Below are 18,676 nucleotides of genomic sequence, written 5' to 3'. Positions count from 1 at the left end.
TTGGGTCATAGTCAGCATTTCTCTTCCTCCAAACACGGCGAGTTGAGTTCATGCCAAAGAGCTCAATTTTTGTCTCATCTGACCACAGCACCTTCTCCCAATCACTCTCGGCATCATCCAGGTGTTCACTGGCAAACTTCAGACGGGCCGTCACATGTGCCTTCCGGAGCAGGGGGACCTTGCGGGCACTGCAGGATTGCAATCCGTTATGTCGTAATGTGTTACCAATGGTTTTCGTGGTGACAGTGGTCCCAGCTGCCTTGAGATCATTGACAAGTTCCCCCCTTGTAGTTGTAGGCTGATTTCTAACCTTCCTCATGATCAAGGATACCCCACGAGGTGAGATTTTGCGTGGAGCCCCAGATCTTTGTCGATTGACAGTCATTTTGTACTTCTTCCATTTTCTTACTATGGCACCAACAGTTGTCTCCTTCTCGCCCAGCGTCTTACTGATGGTTTTGTAGCCCATTCCAGCCTTGTGCAGGTGTATGATCTTGTCCCTGACATCCTTAGACAGCTCCTTGCTCTTGGCCATTTTGTAGAGGTTAGAGTCTGACTGATTCACTGAGTCTGTGGACAGGTGTCTTTCATACAGGTGACCATTGCCGACAGCTGTCTGTCATGCAGGTAACGAGTTGATTTGGAGCATCTACCTGGTCTGTAGGGGCCAGATCTCTTACTGGTTGGTGGGGGATCAAATACTTATTTCCCTCTGCAGAATGCAAATAAATTCATATACTTTCCACAATGTGATTTTCCGGATTTAATTTGTGATGTGCTATCTCTCACTGTTACCAATAACCTACCCTTCAATTATGGGCTGCTCATGTCTTTGTCAGTGGGCAAACTTACAAAATCAGCAAGGGATCAAATACTTATTTCCCCCACTGTATATATATATATATATATACACACATACACACTGGAAAAGACTGAAAAAAAAATCAATTGGATTGATTAACCTGATATTTTGTTAGCACCCATTTTCCACAAATGTAAGGATGCTAGCAGGCAAAACTTTGGAACTGTTTCCTTTGTTTGTTTCGCCTGGCAGTTTTCCTTCTCATTTGAGCTTCTAACTCAGTCTGACATCTTTTGGGATCCTAACCTTCGTTTGCACATATCCAGGTATTTTGCCCTGTGTTTCTATCCCCATCTCAATGTGGCCAAGCCATCATAGCAACAGGCCGTAGCCAGGGGTCATAAATTACAGTTCATTTTGGATCCCAGCTAATGTGGACCGTAAGTCTGGCCTTTAGGTATTTGCTGTTGAGAATTATTGAAACTCCTTTTTACCAGTGATTATGAATGCTCACTCTGGCATTCCTAACATTACTGCCTGCAGAGCAGAATCCCTTCCCAGGAATCAAACCTAGGTGTCCTGCATGGCATGCGCACCACTATCACTGGTTCCCTAGGCAACAGTTGAATTGGCCCTTAGGTTTTAAAAGTACTTGTACAGTTTGCCAGGCAGATATTTATGCCCACAGTGAAATGGTGTGTGAATTATATCTTGATCTATCTAGGAAGAAAGCTTGTAGTCTTGAAGTGAAATGAGTAAATATTGGTAGTTGGGAGCCCTGTGCCTCATTAATAGAATGATATTGTTCTTGCCATTTGTCTAGATGGTAAATAAGCCTACAGTGATCATGTTACAGAACTTCAAAGCAGTGTACATTAGACAAGTTAGAGAAGTTTTAATATTGCTAAACTGCCTCCCTTTCCCTTCAAAACAAAGTTATGCTCAGCATGTAATGGCTGAGGAGAACTTTATTCTTCAAACGTTTAGGGTGCTGTCTCAATCTCAAGCCTATTAACTTTTATGGGCAAAAAACTGGAAAACTGTGCTGAAGCAAATCCTCCATTCGGTCTTTTAACACTTAACCAAGATGCATCCCTGTTCAGCTTACAAATAGAAAAACTGCAGTTGAAGGGCAGTTGTATGATAAATTCAGAAACATGTTCTTCTACCTTACAGGAATTGTGTAGTTCAAAAATTAATAGTAATTTCTGGTCAAATATAAAGTAGGTTCTGAGACTGAAGGCGAGATGTGGGATCAAGGTGGACAGCCTTGGCAGCAATGGCCTTTAAACCAGCAGCAGTGGATGCAGTCATTCCAGCACCAACAAGATCCAAGTAAGTATATAATTAACAGTACATTTCTGGACAAATTTTATGAAGCTAGTTTGGAATCCTAGTAAATAGCATAGTGTGTTATAAAACCCTTTTTTTTTTTTTTTTTTTGGAAAGCCAAAATGCAATACTATTTTGGCTTAACAAAAATAAAATTAGTAACAGAATAACCAGTAAAGTAGTTAGGTGATTAGTACTTTGTCATAGGTTCCCAACATGTACTGGGCTACATGAGACATCAGCAAGGGGTATGTGGTGCCTGGCAAGATGGAAAACAGGCCAGTGTAAGTGCTGGTTTTCTGCCAGTGCTGGTTTTCTGCCACTGCTGGTCACACTCTCTTCCTTCCTCCTGTAGTTTGTCATCACAAGAGGCTTGGAGAGGAGCCCAAACTGTGAACTTCCCCTCTCTCCCATTGCCTTCATAGGTCAGTGACAGCAGCAGAAACAATGTGAAGACATGTTGGACCATTTCCCTGTGCAAGCTGCTGCCTCTTCCCCCTCCCCCCACAATGTAACTTCCTTTATCAGAGGGTATGACTGGAAGAGCTGGCAGTGGTGTATGCGGTGAAATGATCCCATGTGTCTTCACATTGATTTTACCGCTAACACTACTGCTGACCGAGGAAGACTGCAAGAAGGTGAGTGGGATGGAGGGGGAGGCATTGCTGAATGGCTGGAAGAGAGCAGCTTGATGCTAGATGGGCTGAAAGAGAGATATGAGCCAATGCTAGCTAGGGGAGAGGATGAAAGAGAGATGGGCCAATGCTAGATGGGAGAGGGGAAGAAGCTGGACATTTGGAAAGACAGGGACATAGAGAAGAGAAATAGACGATGGAAACAGAAGACATTTCAATGGACAGGAGACCCTGGCAGGAGAGTTAAGTGAAAACAGGAAAGCTGAAACCAGATACTAGAACCAATATGATTGGAACAATAGAATGACAATACAACAAACAGAGAAAAAGTACAAGATCCTGACAGAAACCCAAATTGTGGCAACACTCCATACTACAAATCTTAGGGCAAGCAGTTGTTTCCCATGTCTGTCTCAATAGCAGACTATGGACTTTTCCTCCAGGAATTTGTCCAAACCTTTTTTTAAACCCAGATATGCTAACCTTTGTTACCATCTCCAGCAAAGAGTTCCAGAGCTTAACTACTCATTGAATGAAAAATTTCCTCCTATTTGTTTTAAACGTATTTCTATGTAACTTCCTCGAGTGTCCCCTAGTCTCTGTACTTTTGGAATGACTAAAAAATTGATTTGCTTTTACTCGTTCTACACCAGTCTGGATTTTGTAGACCTCAATCATATGTTCCCTCATCAAGTGAAAAAATACTTTCTCTGATTTGGTTTTAAATTTACTACTTAGTAGCTTCATTTCGTGCCCCCTTCTATTTTTTTGGATAGAGTAAACAAGCGATTTACAACTACCCGTTCCACTCTACTCAGTATTTTATTGACCTCTTCCCCAATCTGAAGAGCCGTAATCTCTTTAGCCTTTCCTCATAGGGAAGTCGTCTTATCCCCTTTTTCCTTGTCATCAGCTGCAGATGAATCTATTACGAATGGGTTGTGTCCACCTATCAGCAGGGGGAGATAGAGAACACTGAAAACCATAGTGCCTCTAGGACGGCTAGCTCCATCTGCCTCTCCCAGCAGGGTTGGACGCAGCTTATTCAGCTCCTTCAAGAATCTGCCTGGGTGGCTCCTGTGCTTTTGCCAGTTGTAGCAGGGGTGTTGTGGCTATTGCAGCTCCACTTTAAAGGCACATAGGTTAGCCGTTTCCCTGCCTTACCCTTCCCCCTATCTGGATGCAGGCACATTGATTCGTCCTTTCCCTGCCTTTCCCACTCTTCTGGACCTCCGGAGTGCCTCTGTAGCTGTTGCCTCTAACTTTCCTCACAGCGTTAAAAAAATAAAAATGCGACACGCTTGTTAGCGCTGTGATTCTGAGGCTATCTTCTGTCTGTGCAGTGTGACCGGAGCTCTGGGACTCGGTCTGTTGAGGTAAGAGCGTCTTGTAGCTCCTCTGGGGAGGGCCCACGAGTGGGCGTTTTTGGCGCGAATCTGCCATTTTGAAATTTTCTGCCGTTTTCGACGATGGCTGCGGAGGTTGTTAAGCGCTATTCACGGTGTGGCAAGCGCAGATCAGCAGCAGGGCTCTGTAAATCGTGCTCGAGCATGGCAAGCGATGTCTCTCCCCGCTCGGTGGAGCTGGCAGCGGGCGCCATCTTGGAGGCGCCGCATGGTCCAACCCCCGCAGGAGTGGAGGGGTCTGAGGCCAGAGGGGAGTCTCGGAGGCTACCAGAGGAGCTGCTTGCCCCGGATTGGAACCGGGAGACCAGGGTGAGCCTTTCTCCCTTGAGTTTGTGTTGCTTTTACATAAAGCGTTCATGTTAAAGAGGGCTTTGCCGCAGGTGTCTGACTCTGCGTTGCTACCTGGTTCCCCTCCGGTGGAGGCTGGCCCGGGATTGCCATCAGGCATTTTTTCCCCCAGACAGTTGGCCAAAGGACAAGCGTAGAAGGGTAAATTCCCCTTTAGAGAGTGGCGCACCTCCCTTTTTCACCCCGTGGTCGGGCTGTGGGGATTCTGAGGGGTCTGGAAGCCTTCGTGGTCTGAGGAGCCAGAGGAAGGTGCCGGATTGCCACTGGATCCAGATGATCCCACCGCTGTTCGGATTTTCCACCGCGATGAGCTGCCAGCGCTTATTTCTGACGCCTTGCAGGCCCTCTCTATTGAAGATCCTGTGCTTGGCGAGGCCTCCTCTGGTAATCCGAGGATGGCAAGTACTAAGAAGCCTGCTCGAGCCTTTCCTTTGTATGACTCCATCCAAGAGCTTATTTCGGCTCAATGGGCTGACCCCGAGGGGCCTTTGAAAGTTGCCAGGGCAATGGGGCACTTATACCCTCTTAGTGAGGAGCACTTGGCACACTTGGCCGTGCCTAAAGTAGATCCCCTAGTCACGGCTGTGACGAAGAAGACTACCCTCCAAGTTGAGAGAGGGGTCGCCCTGAAGGACATGCAGGACCGACGGCTGGAATCGGCAATGAAACGTCTGTGTGCAGTTGTTATGCTGCTGAAGCCTGCCTCGCTTGGTTGCAACAGGCCGTGGAACAGCCCGGGGATTGAGCGGAGCCCCTTGTGGAGGTGGCACTGCGGATGGAGTCGGCCTTGTCCTTTTTGGCTGACGCCCTTTATGATCTGGTCAGAGCCTCGGCTAAACAGATGTCAGTGGCGGTGGTCGCTCGCCGCCTTCTATGGCTACGGCATTGGGCGGCTGACATGGCCTCTAAGCAAAGGTTGGTGAAGTTGCCTTTCCAGGGCCTTCTCCTGTTTGGTGAGGAGTTGGAGAAAATTGTCAAGGGCCTGGGGGATGCTAAACCTCAGTGGTTACCCAAGGATAGGCCACGGCCTTCTTCCAAGGGTCAGGCGGTTCCCTTCTCTTCCAGACCTCGCTTCCGTGAAGCTAGAAGGTACCGCCTGGGGCATTCTGCTGTGTTTACTTCGCGTGCCCGTTTTCTGCAGAGGAACTCCTTTCGCTCGGACAAACGCTCTACAGCGGCCGGTTCAAGGCCTGGAGTTCATGGGCGACCCTCTCAATGATGGTGCGCCGGCACACTCCTCAATTCCTGCAGTTGGAGGATGCCTTTCCCTCTTTCTCGAGGAATGGGTCAAGATTACCTCAGATCAGTGGGTTTTGGACCTGATCAGAGACGGCTACAGATTGGAATTTACTGTCCCGGTGAGAGACGTGTTTTTGGAGTCCCGATGCGGCACTGCTGTCAAACGGGTGGCAGTAGAGGAGACCTTGCAAGGCTTTGTTGCACCTGGGAGCGGTGATCCCCGTGCCTCCTGCCGAACGCGGCTGCGGTCGTTACTCCATTTATTTTGTGGTGCCGCAAAAAGGCGGGTCTTTTCGGCCCATTCTCGAGTTAAAGAAAGTCAACGAGTCACTAAGAGTGCGGCATTTTCACATGGAAAGCCTGCGCTCCGTCATTGCGGCGGTACAGCCAGGAGGATTCCTCACGTCTCTGGACCTAAAAGAAGCTTGCTTGCACATTCCTATATGGCCCCTGCACCAACGGTTCCTCCGGTGTGCGGTGTTGGGAAATCATTTCCAGTTTTGGGCCTTGCCTTTTGGCCTTGCCACAGCTCCCCGAACCTTTTCCAAGGTAATGGTAGTAGTAGCTGCTTTTCTCAGGCAAGAGGGTATCCGGGTTCACCCATACCTCGATGAGTGGCTCATCAGTGCGGACTCTGCAGAAGAGAGTCGTCATGTAACTGCCAGAGTGGTCTCAGTACTGCAATCTTTGGGCTGGGTCGTCAATATACCCAAAAGTCACCTGACCCCCCCCCCCCCCCCCTCTCAATCTCTAGAATATTTGGGGGTCCGGTTCGACACGGCCACCCGACCAAAGGCGGTGCAAGCTTCAGAATCAGGTCCGTCAGTTCCTGAGGATGCCTCGCCCGCGAGCTTGGGACTTTGTCCAGCTGTTGGGGTCGATGACGGCCACCTGAGACCTCTGCAGATTGCCCTGCTTCAACGATAGTACATAAGTACATAAGTAGTGCCATACTGGGAAAGACCAAAGGTCCATCTAGCCCAGCATCCTGTCACCGACAGTGGCCAATCCAGGTCAAGGGCACCTGGCACGCTCCCCAAACGTAAAAACATTCCAGACAAGTTATACCTAAAAATGCGGAATTTTTCCAAGTCCATTTAATAGCGGTCTATGGACTTGTCCTTTAGGAATCTATCTAACCCCTTTTTAAACTCCGTCAAGCTAACCGCCCGTACCACGTTCTCCGGCAACGAATTCCAGAGTCTAATTACACGTTGGGTGAAGAAAAATTTTCTCCGATTCGTTTTAAATTTACCACACTGTAGCTTCAACTCATGCCCTCTAGTCCTAGTATTTTTGGATAGCGTGAACAGTCGCTTCACATCCACCCGATCCATTCCACTCATTATTTTATACACTTCTATCATATCTCCCCTCAGCCGTCTCTTCTCCAAGCTGAAAAGCCCTAGCCTTCTCAGCCTCTCTTCATAGGAAAGTCGTCCCATCCCCACTATCATTTTCGTCGCCCTTTGCTGTACCTTTTCCAATTCTACTATATCTTTTTTGAGATACGGAGACCAGTACTGAACACAATACTCCAGGTGCGGTCGGCACCATGGAGCGATACAACGGCATTATAACATCCGCACACCTGGACTCCATACCCTTCCTAATAACACCCAACATTCTATTCGCTTTCCTAGCCGCAGCAGCACACTGAGCAGAAGGTTTCAGCGTATCATCGACGACGACACCCAGATCCCTTTCTTGATCCGTAACTCCTAACGCGGAACCTTGCAAGACGTAGCTATAATTCGGGTTCCTCTTACCCACATGCATCACTTTGCACTTGTCAACATTGAACTTCATCTGCCACTTGCACGCCCATTCTCCCAGTCTCGCAAGGTCCTCCTGTAATCGTTCACATTCCTCCTGCGATTTGACGACCCTGAATAATTTTGTGTCATCGGCGAATTTAATTACCTCACTAGTTATTCCTATGTCGCAGGATTATCAACTCAGACTCACGTGGCTCCCTGCGGCCCGACTCAGTATGGAGTGGTGGCTCTCAGACAGCATGCTGCGGTGAGGAATTCCGCTAGCGCTTCCCGATTGGTGCCTGGTGGTAACGGATGCCAGTCTGAAGGGCTGGGGAGCACGGTGCCAGGGAAGCTATTCCCAGGGTCTGTGGACACCCGAAGAAACGGGGTGATCCATCAGTTGCTTGGAACCGAGAGCGATATTCCAGGCTCTTTTGGCCTTTCACATGACTCTGGAGAGACTGGCTGTCAGAGTTCTGTCGGACAACACTACAGCAGTGGCCTACATAAATCGACAAGGCAGCACTCAGTGTCAAGCAGAGGCCGCTCAGATATACCACTGGGCTGAGCTACATCTGCAGCTTCTGTCAGCAGCTCACATAGCAGGTCAGAGCAACGTGCAAGCCGATTTTCTAAGCAGGCATCAAATCGACCCAGTGGAGTGAGAACTGGCAGACGAAGTGTTTCTTCAGATCTCTGCCAAGTGGGGGACGCCTGTAGCGGATCTTATGGCCTCAAGCGCAAATGCCAAAGTCCCGTCCTTTTTCAGCAGACAGAGATATCCTCGCTCGGCGGGGTTGGATGCCTTGGCTCAACCCTGGCCCCCGGGCCTCCTGTATGTGTTCCCTCCTTGGCCCTTTATAGGGCGACTCCTGCGAATTCGGCTGCATTAAGGAGTGGTGATCCTCATTGCCTCGGATTGGCCCAGGCGGCTGTGGTATGCGGACCTCCGGCGGATGCTGGTGGAGGCTCCCTTTCCTTTGCCTCTGGTACCGAACCTGTTGACGCAGGGTCCGGTGACCATGGAGGATCCCTGCCGCTTTGGTCTTACGGCATGGCTATTAAGAGGGCGCAATTGAGAGACAAGGGCTATTCTAACAAGGTCATCTCCACTCTTGCAGGCCCGCAAACGTTCCACTTCCGTTGCCTATGCTCGGATCTAGCGCCAGTTTGAGGCTTGGTGTGTTTCTAAAGCGATCACACCCATGCGGGCTTCTGTCTCACCGATACTTGACTTTTTGCAGGATGGTATACAAAAAGGCTTGGCCTATAATTCCCTGCGTGTTCAAGTGGCAGCCTTGGCATGTTTTGGGGGGAAGGTCGCTGGCCTTTCCCTGGCTGCGCATCTGGACGTTGCACGGTTTCTTAGAGGGGTGCTTCGGCTCCGGCCTCCCGTGGGGGCCCCTTGTCCGGCTTGGAACCTGGGGCTAGTATTAAAGGCTTTTCAGTGTTCGCCCTTCGAGCTGCTGAGGCGAGCTTCGGAGAAGGATGTGACTAAAGACAGTCTTTTTGGTGGCTATTACATCGGCGAGACGGGTGTCTGAACTCTAGGTGCTGTCCTGTCGAGACCCATTTCTGCAATTCTCAGCAAATTTAATTACCGCACTACTTGTTCCCGTTTGTAGATTATTTAAAAATATATTAAAAAGCAGTGGTCCCTGTGCAGATCCCTGGGGAACTCCACTATCTACCCTTGTCCGTTGAGAATACTGACCATTTAACCCTACTGTCTGTTTTACTACTAATCATTTCTATAGCACTATTAGATGTATACAGTGCTGTACGCATTATATGCAGGTACTTTCTCTGTCCCTAGTGGGCTCACAATCAAGTTTTTGTACCTGGGGCAATGGAGAATTAAAGAGCAGCAGTGGGAATCGAACCCAGTTTCCCGGGAGCTTGGTCTGCTGCACTAACCATTAGGCTACTCCACTCCACTGTTTTTCTATCTTTTAACCAATTCTTAATCCATAATAGGACATTACCTCCTATCCCATTACTTTCTAATTTCCTGTGGACTTGTATGTGAGATACTTTGTGAAATGCCTTTGAAAATCCAGATACACAGTAATGACTGGCTCACCTTTTAGCCACATGTTTATTCACCCCTTCAAAGAAATGTAGTAGATTGGCAAGAAGGTAAAGAAAAGAACTGAGTTTTACCAGTGACCTCACTGGTATTAGCTGGTGGTGCTCCCTAGAAAGATCCAATATCTTCGTTACCTAGGTAGATGCTAGGTTGTGCTGTTGGCCGCTGCTAGGTTATCTGGTCTCTGGATCAGACCTGGTTGAGCACGGACCTTGACTCTACTGCCCCCAGTTGCACTCCTTAGCGTCCACTGGGTGAGATTTGGGGCTCGGTCTCACGGAACCCTGACTGAATAGTTTTGTCATCTGCAAGTTTAGTCACCTCACTGATCGTTCCGTTTCCAAATCATTTATAAATATGTTAAAATAGCACCGGTCCCAGTACATATCCTCGTGGCACTCCGCTATTCACCCTCCTCCATTGAGAAAAATAGCCATTTAACCGTACCCTCTTGTTTTTTGTTCAATAACCAATTCCTAAGCCACAGAAGGACATTGCCTCCTATTTCATGACTTTTTAATTTTCTCAGGAATCTCTCATGAGGATCTTTGTCAAAAGCTTTCTGAAAATCCAGATACAGTCCATCAACTGGCTCACCTTTATCCACATGTTTGTTTACATCTTCAAAGAAATGAAGCATATTGGTGAGGCATGACTTTTAGTTGAGCCCATGCTGACTGTCCCATTAAACCTTGTTTATCTGTGTGTTCTGTAATTTTATTCTTTATAATAGTTTCCACTGTTTTGGCCAGCACTGAAGTCAGGCTTTACCAGTCTGTAATTTCCTGTATCACCCCTGATCTGAGATACCATCGTGGATAATGTCAACGGTAGAAGCAGCACTATTGATGACTCCGTAATCTAGATGTGCTCTAGACACATGCTTATAAACTTGCTCCTTTGAGTTCAATATTCTTCAAATGTCTATAAGATGTAAACTGGGGCATAATATCTCTTCTGCCCCTCCCCCCCCCCCCCCCCCCCCCCAGTGGTTAAGCCCAGACCTATGCTGCAAAATGGACTTCCTATCTAAACTGGGGTCCGCGGCTGCATTAAAATTGCTGCCAATCACCCAAGGACAGGGCGGGATATCCAAGAGCGGCTTCAGGAGAACTGGGAAGCAAAATCTTATCATGGAGGTTGGGAGCATATGAGGACACCAGAATATAAAGGGGTCCCATAAAGGGAAAAATGTAGTATGATGCAATGGTCTTTGGGGATCATGGAGATAGTTATGTTCCTCCAAAAGGTATGAATTAAGATAGATGTACCTGCACATTATGGATTATTTATTTGTTTGTTTGCTAGACCGCTCTAGCCACCAAGGTGGAACAGAGCAGTACTAAAATAACAGAAAGAAAGGGGAAATGAACTCCGTTAATGATAGGAAAACAATACAGTCGCTCAGAGAGGTAAAAGGATAGGTGCAATGGCAAAATAACAATGTCCCACACACTCTCGGTGGAGCTTCTGGTTCTCTAGATCAGTTAAGTGAGTCTCCTGCAACATAGTGATTCCTGCCCCCCACCCCGACAGCTCAAAGCTGTTAACAGTTTTTTTCTGCTTAATGGGGGCTATTGATACCTCCAGCATTCTAGGTAATTAAACATAGCCATCCTTGAGTGGAAAGAAATAATCAAAGGAGCACACTCCAAAGAATCTTGCAACATAGTGATTCCTCCCCCCCCCCTCCGATGGCTCAAAGCTGTTAACAGTTTTTTTCCACTTAATGGGGGGAATTGATACCGCCAACATTCCAGGTAATTATATTAAACCTAGCCATCCATGAGTGGGAAGAAACAAAGAAGCCCACTCCAAAGAATTTATCGTATATACCAAGACAGAGAGTAGGGCCACCATTCCTTTTAAGTGTAAGCATTGCGAAAGAGCAATAAACACAACTGTGCCTAAGACCCCTCCCAACCCAACCATCTTTCCCCCCCAGCAATACAACATTTAAATTTTCAGGTTCAGAAACTCAGCTCCGTAGTGCAGAAATGACAACCCAGTTGAAAGACCAGTTGTAGCCTTGATTAGAGAATGCAGTATTAGAATCTGCATACATGAATAGTTCCAGAAAGTTATGGCTTCCATAATAGTCTTAACTTGATAAATGTTTTCACTGATACTGAAGCTGGTTCAAAAGGAAAGAGCCATTTATAACATTCTATGGCTTTTTCCTCCAAGAAGCCATCCAACCCTTTTTTGAAGTCCGCTAAGTTAACCGTCTTAACCACCTTTTCCAGCAGCGAATTCCAGAGTTTAACTACGCGTTGAGTGAAGAAAAATGTCCTCCGATTCGTTTTAAATTTACCACACTGCAGCTTCATCGCATGCCCCCTTGTCCTAGTATTTTTGGAAAGCGTAAACAGACACTCCACATCGACCCGTTCCATTCCACTCCTTTTTTAATATGCAGAATATATTTGGCCTGGGCTTCCAGGATGGTGTTTTTGAACAGCATTTTTGACCCTCGCAGCCACTCCTCTAAATTTTGTTTTCACCATTCTCATTTTATCACTCTCCTTTTTTAAAGTTAAATGCTAACGTATTTGATTTCCTATGTATACTTCAAAGCTAATATCAAATCCGATCATATTATGATCACTGTTATCGTGCGGCACCAGATCATGCGCTCCACTAAGGACTATGTCTAGAAATTTTCCTTTTCTTGTCAGCTCCTGTACCAGCTGCTCCATAAAGCAGTCCTTGATTTCATCAAGGAATTTTACCTCCCTAGCGTGCCCCGACGTTACATTTACCCAGCCAATATCGGGGTAATTGAAATCACCCATTATTAATGTGTTGCCCAGTTTGTTTGCGTCCCTAATTTCCTTTAACATTTCTGCATCCGTCTGCTCATCCTGGCCAGGCGGACGGTAGTACACTCCTATCACTATCCTTTTCCCCTTTACACGTGGAATTTCAATCCATAGTGATTCCATGAAGTGTTTTGTTTCCTGCAGAATTTTCAATCTATTTGATTCAAGGCTCTCCTTTAATATACAATGCTACCCCTCCACCAATTCGATCCACCCTATCACTACGATATGATTTGTAGCCCGGTGTGACAGTGTCCCACTGGTTATCCTCCTTCCACCAGGTCTCAGAGATGCCTATTGTTTCTAATTTTTCATTTAGTGCAATACATTCTAACTCTCCCATCTTATTTCTTAGTCTCCTGGCATTTGCATATAGACATTTCTAACTGTTTGTTGTTCCTATGTACATCATGCTTAGCACTTGACAGTATTAATTTGCAATCTTTTGTCTGATTTTTATTTCTATTTAAGGACACCTGATCAATACGGTCTCTTTCGCAACCTCACTATCAGGATACCCTATCTTCCCTGTTTTAGTGATATCTTTGAAAGATACCTTATCCTGAACCATGCGCTTTTGAGCGACTGTCGGCCTTCCCCCGTTTCTAGTTTAAAAGCTGTTCTATCTCCTTTTTAAATGCCGATGCCAGCAGCCTGGTCCCACCCTGGTTACCCATCCTTTCGGAATAGGCTTCCCCTTCCCCAGAATGTTGCCCAGTTCCTAACAAATCTAAACCCCTCCTCCCTGACCATCGTCTCATCCACACATTGAGACTTCGGAGCTCTGCCTGTCCCTTGGGCCCTGCGCGTGAAACGGGTAGCATTTCAGAAAATGCTACCCCAGAGGTTCTTGATTTGAGCTTTCTACCTAAGAGCCTGAATTTGGCTTCTAGAACCTCTCTCCCATATTTTCCTGTGTCGTTGCATTACAGAAAGTTATATTCACAATACTTAGAAAAAGAATACGGGGTACTGCATTCCCTAACCTATTCCCCCCCCCCCCCCCCCCCCATAACCTGTGCACAAACCAAAAAGTAAACCTCCCCTCAAATCCCCTTGCCCCTCCCTCAAATCAGTCCCTCCCGTTAAAACCAACTAAGATAACCAGTCACCCCTGCTAATCCCTGTGAGTCCTGTGCTCTTATGACCCCACGAGGCCACCAGCCAAAGGGGAACACTAAGGTTGAGTTATCCACCCCCCTCCCGCCAATTACCCACCCAATATTAAATAAGCATTAAGAGTCACCACTCATTACAGGAAGTTGATCAGAGAATCCAATACAATCCCAACCGTTTGAGCACCAAACGTCTTCCCCTAGTAGACAAAGAAAGCAGAGGGTCCCAGAGCTTCAAAAAAATGAGCTTTCCGTTTGGGAGAACCTCGTGCCTCCCAAGTAAGCAATTGGTGTAATTGATTGCACCAATGCCAGTATGCCGGCGGTATGTCTGATACCCAGGATAGCAAAATGCACTTTCGTGCCAACAAAAAAGCTTTCCCAAAGCAACAGCGTTGACGTTGCCATGGTTCCCCTCACCAGCCCAGGATAGTACAGTAACAATATGGTACCTAATTATGTGCTCCCAAAACTGCTGGACCTTGTCGCATCCCCCAAAAGGCATGATAGAAAGTATTGTTTAGTGTGTTACATTTGGGACACAAAGCAGAGGGTAAGCCCCTCGCTCGGACCACCTGAACTTGGATTAAATAGGCTTTATGCAAGACACGAAAATAATATTCTCTATAAATTACATTACTTGTAAGCCTTGGGATGCCCTGAATTGATGAAAGCTTATCCCATGATTCCAAATGCAACCCCGTATCGTGTTCCCAGCGATGTCGAACAACCTCCAAGTCTCTAGGCCCCTCCAAATTCCACAGCGCTTTATGATCTCCTGATATAGAAGTGGAGTGTTCTGATATAGTGTAAAAAAAAAGTCGTGTATCCGCGCTCCAGTGCCCCTATGCAGCAATTCTACACAAAATGATTGAACATAGTGCTTAAGCTGACAATAAGCAAAGACATTCCCCATTTTACACTCTCCTGGCCTTTATATACTACCAAGTACTTAAGCCCCCCACCCCCCCGGCATCCAGAACATTTTCCAAACAATACCCAACCATTTCCAGCATACAAAGATTTAATGTCAAGCCCTGGGGGGGGGGGGGGGGGGGGAGGAAGGGTCACCACCCAGGGGGAGCAATTCGGTAACTTGCGAATCCCCATAAAGACCCCTCACCAAAAAACGCACAGAAGACCTCAAATGAACAGGTATCAATGAATGATCCACATGCAACAGTGAGATCAGATTGTAAAGTGTAAAGTACTCACGCTCAAAATTCAGAAGAGTGAAACAACTTTGAGAGTATAACCAGTCGAGGACAATGCGCAGCAAACATACCATATTGTACAGCTGTAGATGAGGTAATCCATTATTCCCCCCCCCCCCCCCCCCCCTGTGCCAATTACCCAGTAAAAGCTGGTAACGCATTTTGGGTTTCTTCTTGGCCCAGCAAAATCTGCTAACCAACTGATTGAATCGCTATATATCTTTTTTTTCAACTTCTGTATCGGCAGAGTTTAAAGCAGATATAGCCATCTGGCCAGTATGACCATGTGGATAAGACTGGTTCTCACCGCCACTTATCAAGCTGCAACTCCATTTTATGCAGTATCCTTTTCACGTTAAGGCTGTAGAGATCGAATACTCGAGGCGTGAGAAGGTCCCTGCAATACGTAAAGAAATTATGGGCCCATTACAGCGGAAATGTCCCAGGCCAATGCCACGAAAGTTCAAGAGAGGAGGTCAAAGTTCTGAGTTCCACGACAAATCTCAAAAGTTGACAGAAGACCGTTTACCAGAACTGTCACCCATGGATTAGTATATAATACCTTAATTGCTGCCACTAACCAACCCTCAAAGCCGTAGATAGCAAGGGTATCAAACAAAAAGTCCCAGGATACCGGATCAAACGCCTTTTCAGCATCAAAGCTGACTAATATCGCAGACAGTGCCCTTGCTGAAACGACTTACAAGGACAAAAAAATTCTTCTAATGTTTCTAGTCACTGAGTGGCCCTGTACAAAGCCTGCTTGTGATTCCTAAACAGTTGGTCAGGATTTTCACAAACATATTCACTTCATTATTGATATTTATGCCTCCAACTTCACTTTTATAGGCACACAACTCTGGAATGCTTTACCCAAATCAGTAAAATCTACCCAGATCTACCGAAATTTCAGAAAATTACTGAAATCCGTACTGTTTAAGAAAGCTTATTCTCCAGGTTCAACACAATTTTGATTTAACTCCTAGTTTTAACAAGATTTAAGGACATTAATCTTCTTTATTATCTTATTTGTATATTGTTTTAAATGATATTTACTACCTTACTTATTGTATAATTGTACTTCATGCACTGTAGCCTTACAGTTTTCTGTAAGCCATATTGAGCCTGCAATTAGTGGGAAAATGTTGGATATAAATGTATTAAATAAATAAGACTCTGGCAAAGTGGGATTGCGGTCTGGTTTCGGCAAAACAATGATTAGCGCCAGGTTTAAGTGTTCAGATACTGTACCCGCTGCAACTCACAAGTTAAACAATGTAGTTAAAGGGGCAACTATAGCGTCGCCCAATAATTTGTAAATCTCTGCCCTAAGGCCAATCTGGGCCAGGAGCCTTGCTTAAAATGTTTGTGCAGATCGCCCACTAAACTTCATCCGGTTGAATAAGGGTGTTTAAAAACCTTTGATCAGTCTTTGATAAATGAGGTAGGTCAAGCCCTTCCAAATAGAGCCAGTCTGACAGTACATCAGCGGTTGTTGGCATATATAGAGCTTGGTAGAAGGCTTTAAATACATCGCAGATGCCTTTGTCAGTATGTACAGTCCCTCCCGAGGTATTTTTTTATTGTGACAATGGACTTAGATGCTTGCTTTTAGGCGATCAGCCTGGCTAAAAGCTTCCCGCATTTGTTCTCATGCTGGTATAGCTGAAACTTATAATAGGCTTGTGATTTAACTGAGTGCTCATGAAGCAGCGTGTTAAGTGCCGTTTGTATCTACAATAATTCTTGTTTCTATTCTGGAGCAGGGCAACCACCATACTGGCGACACGAGTATTAATTGGCACTCCAAACTGAGAATTTTCCTATCTTTCACCTTTTTAAGATAGCCCGCATAACTAATAGTTTCCCTGCGCAAAACAGCCTTAGCCGCCTCCCAATATAATACTGCATTATGCTCACTGTCCTGGTTGAGTTGCTTATATACATTCCAGCAGTCCAGCAATTTTTCCCTATATTTCGTGTTATGATGTAAATAAGCTGGAAAAGCCCATGGCCGAGCCAGATGTCTGGCTCGGTTCCAGTCCAACCAAACAACCGCATGGTCTGAAATAACATAGGGGCCAATCTGGGCATCCGTGATCAAAGTGAATATAGATTGAGAAGCTAGTAGTCGATCAGGGACTGAGTTCCATGCTCCCAAGACAGATGTGTATAATCCCTATCAAGGGGGTGCAGCACACGCCATACGTCCAAAAGGTCCAGCAGTTCACAGAGGTTAGGCAAGCCCCTTGTCAACCAATATTTTGGGCTCGGCAAGGGGCAAGTTTTATCAAGCTCCGGGTCCCAAATCATGTTGAAATCACCTCCTATTAACAAAGGTACAGAGAATGCTCCCAAAAGTTTTTGTAACATTTATAAAAAGAGCTATCCCATTGATTGGGAGCATATATGCTGCCCATGAGCACCGGCAGTCTAGCTACTAAAGCTTGACAAAATATGGATTGTCTCCCAGGATATTTGATGACATTTTGTATTTGACTAACCACACCTTTCCTAAATAAAATGGCAACGCCCCCTTTTTCCCATCTTCTGGGGATGCGACACAATCCCCCTACCTATCAGCGAGCCAGTTTTATGTGTTCTCGCGCGGATAAATGTCTCCTGCAAAAAAAAACTTTATCTGTACTTATCCGCTGAAGGTGCTGCAGGATTTTTGAGCGTTCAATAGGAGAATGAATGCCCCCACATTCCAAGTGACCACTTTCACCATGATAAAAGTTGCAAGGGCAAAGTCACAAACAAGCAATTAGAATAGAAACAGGAGAACTGCCCCAGGCCACAGCCACCACAACAAACAATTTGACATTCGTAGGCCCTACTCTAAGACTATTGGGGAAATAACAGTGTATTTGAGCCTCGACTCCTAACGGAATGCTGAATGGTACCTCAACCCTCCCACCCCTATCCAAAAACCCCTTCCCTTCTACCCCCATATTCCAAGACATAGAGGGGCATAATCGAAAGGGTCGCCCAAGTTTTCCTGATGACGTCATCTCAGGACGTCCCAGCGAAGGGGTGGGGAAACCCGTATTATCGAAACAAGATGGGCATCCTTCTTTCATTTCGATAATACGGTCGGGGACGCCCAAATCTTGACATTCAAGTCGTCCTTAGAGATGGTCATCCTTAGACTTGGTTGTTTCTGATTTTTGGCGATAATGGAAACCAAGGACTCCCATCTCAGAAACGACCAAATGCAAGCCCTTTGGTCGTGGGAGGAGCCAGCATTCGTTGTGCACTGGTCCACCTGACATACCTGGACACCAACTGGGCACCCTAGGGGGCACTGCAGTGGACTTCAGAAAAAGCTCCCAGGTACATAGCTCCCTTACCTTGTGTGCTGAGCCCCCCAAAACCCAGTACCCACAACTGTACACCACTACCTTAGCCCTTACGGGTGAGGGGGGGCACCTAGATGTGGGTACAGTGGGTTTGTGGTGGGTTTTGGAAGGCTCACATTTACCAGCACAAGTGTAACAGGTAGTGGGGGGATGGGCCTGGGTCCACCTGCTTGAGGTTCACTGCACCCATTAAAACTGCTCCAGGGACCTGCATACTGCTGCAATGGACCTGAGTATGACATTTGAGGCTGGCACAAAATATTTTTAAAGTTCTTCTTTGAGGGTGTTAGTGACCACTGGGGGAGTAAGGGGAGGTCATCCCTGATACGTGGTCATCTGGTCAGTTTGGGCACCTTTTTGTGCCTTGATTGTAAGAAAAACTGGACCAGGTAAAGTCGTCCAAATGCTCATCAGGGACGCCCTTTTTTTCCCCATTATGGGTCAAGGATGCCCATGTGTTAGGCACGCCCAAGTCCCGCCTTCACTACGCCTCCGACACGCCCTGTGAACTTTGATCGTCCCTGCGACAAAAAGCAGTTGGGAACACCCAAA

At 46.5% G+C, this 18,676-nt stretch overlaps 1 protein-coding gene across 3 annotated transcripts in view; it reads left to right on the top strand.

Annotated features, from left to right (window-relative positions):
- The window catches only part of PNISR (PNN interacting serine and arginine rich protein), a 113,311-nt gene that overhangs the window by 14,178 nt on the left and 80,457 nt on the right, over nt 1-18,676 (top strand). For 2 of the 3 annotated variants that reach the window (XM_030199150.1, XM_030199148.1), the window contains exon 2: nt 2,027-2,137. In XM_030199150.1, coding sequence (XP_030055010.1) covers nt 2,050-2,137 — 88 coding nt within the window. In that variant the 5' untranslated portion in view covers nt 2,027-2,049. The remainder of the gene's footprint in view (nt 1-2,026; nt 2,138-18,676) is intronic. The other variant, XM_030199149.1, reaches the window with a different exon arrangement.

This window comes from Microcaecilia unicolor, chromosome 3 (genome assembly GCF_901765095.1).
Source record: "Microcaecilia unicolor chromosome 3, aMicUni1.1, whole genome shotgun sequence".
Lineage (NCBI taxonomy): Eukaryota > Metazoa > Chordata > Amphibia > Gymnophiona > Siphonopidae > Microcaecilia > Microcaecilia unicolor.
Note: the sequence above shows the minus strand (reverse complement) of the source record. Positions and strands in the feature narration are given on the sequence as shown.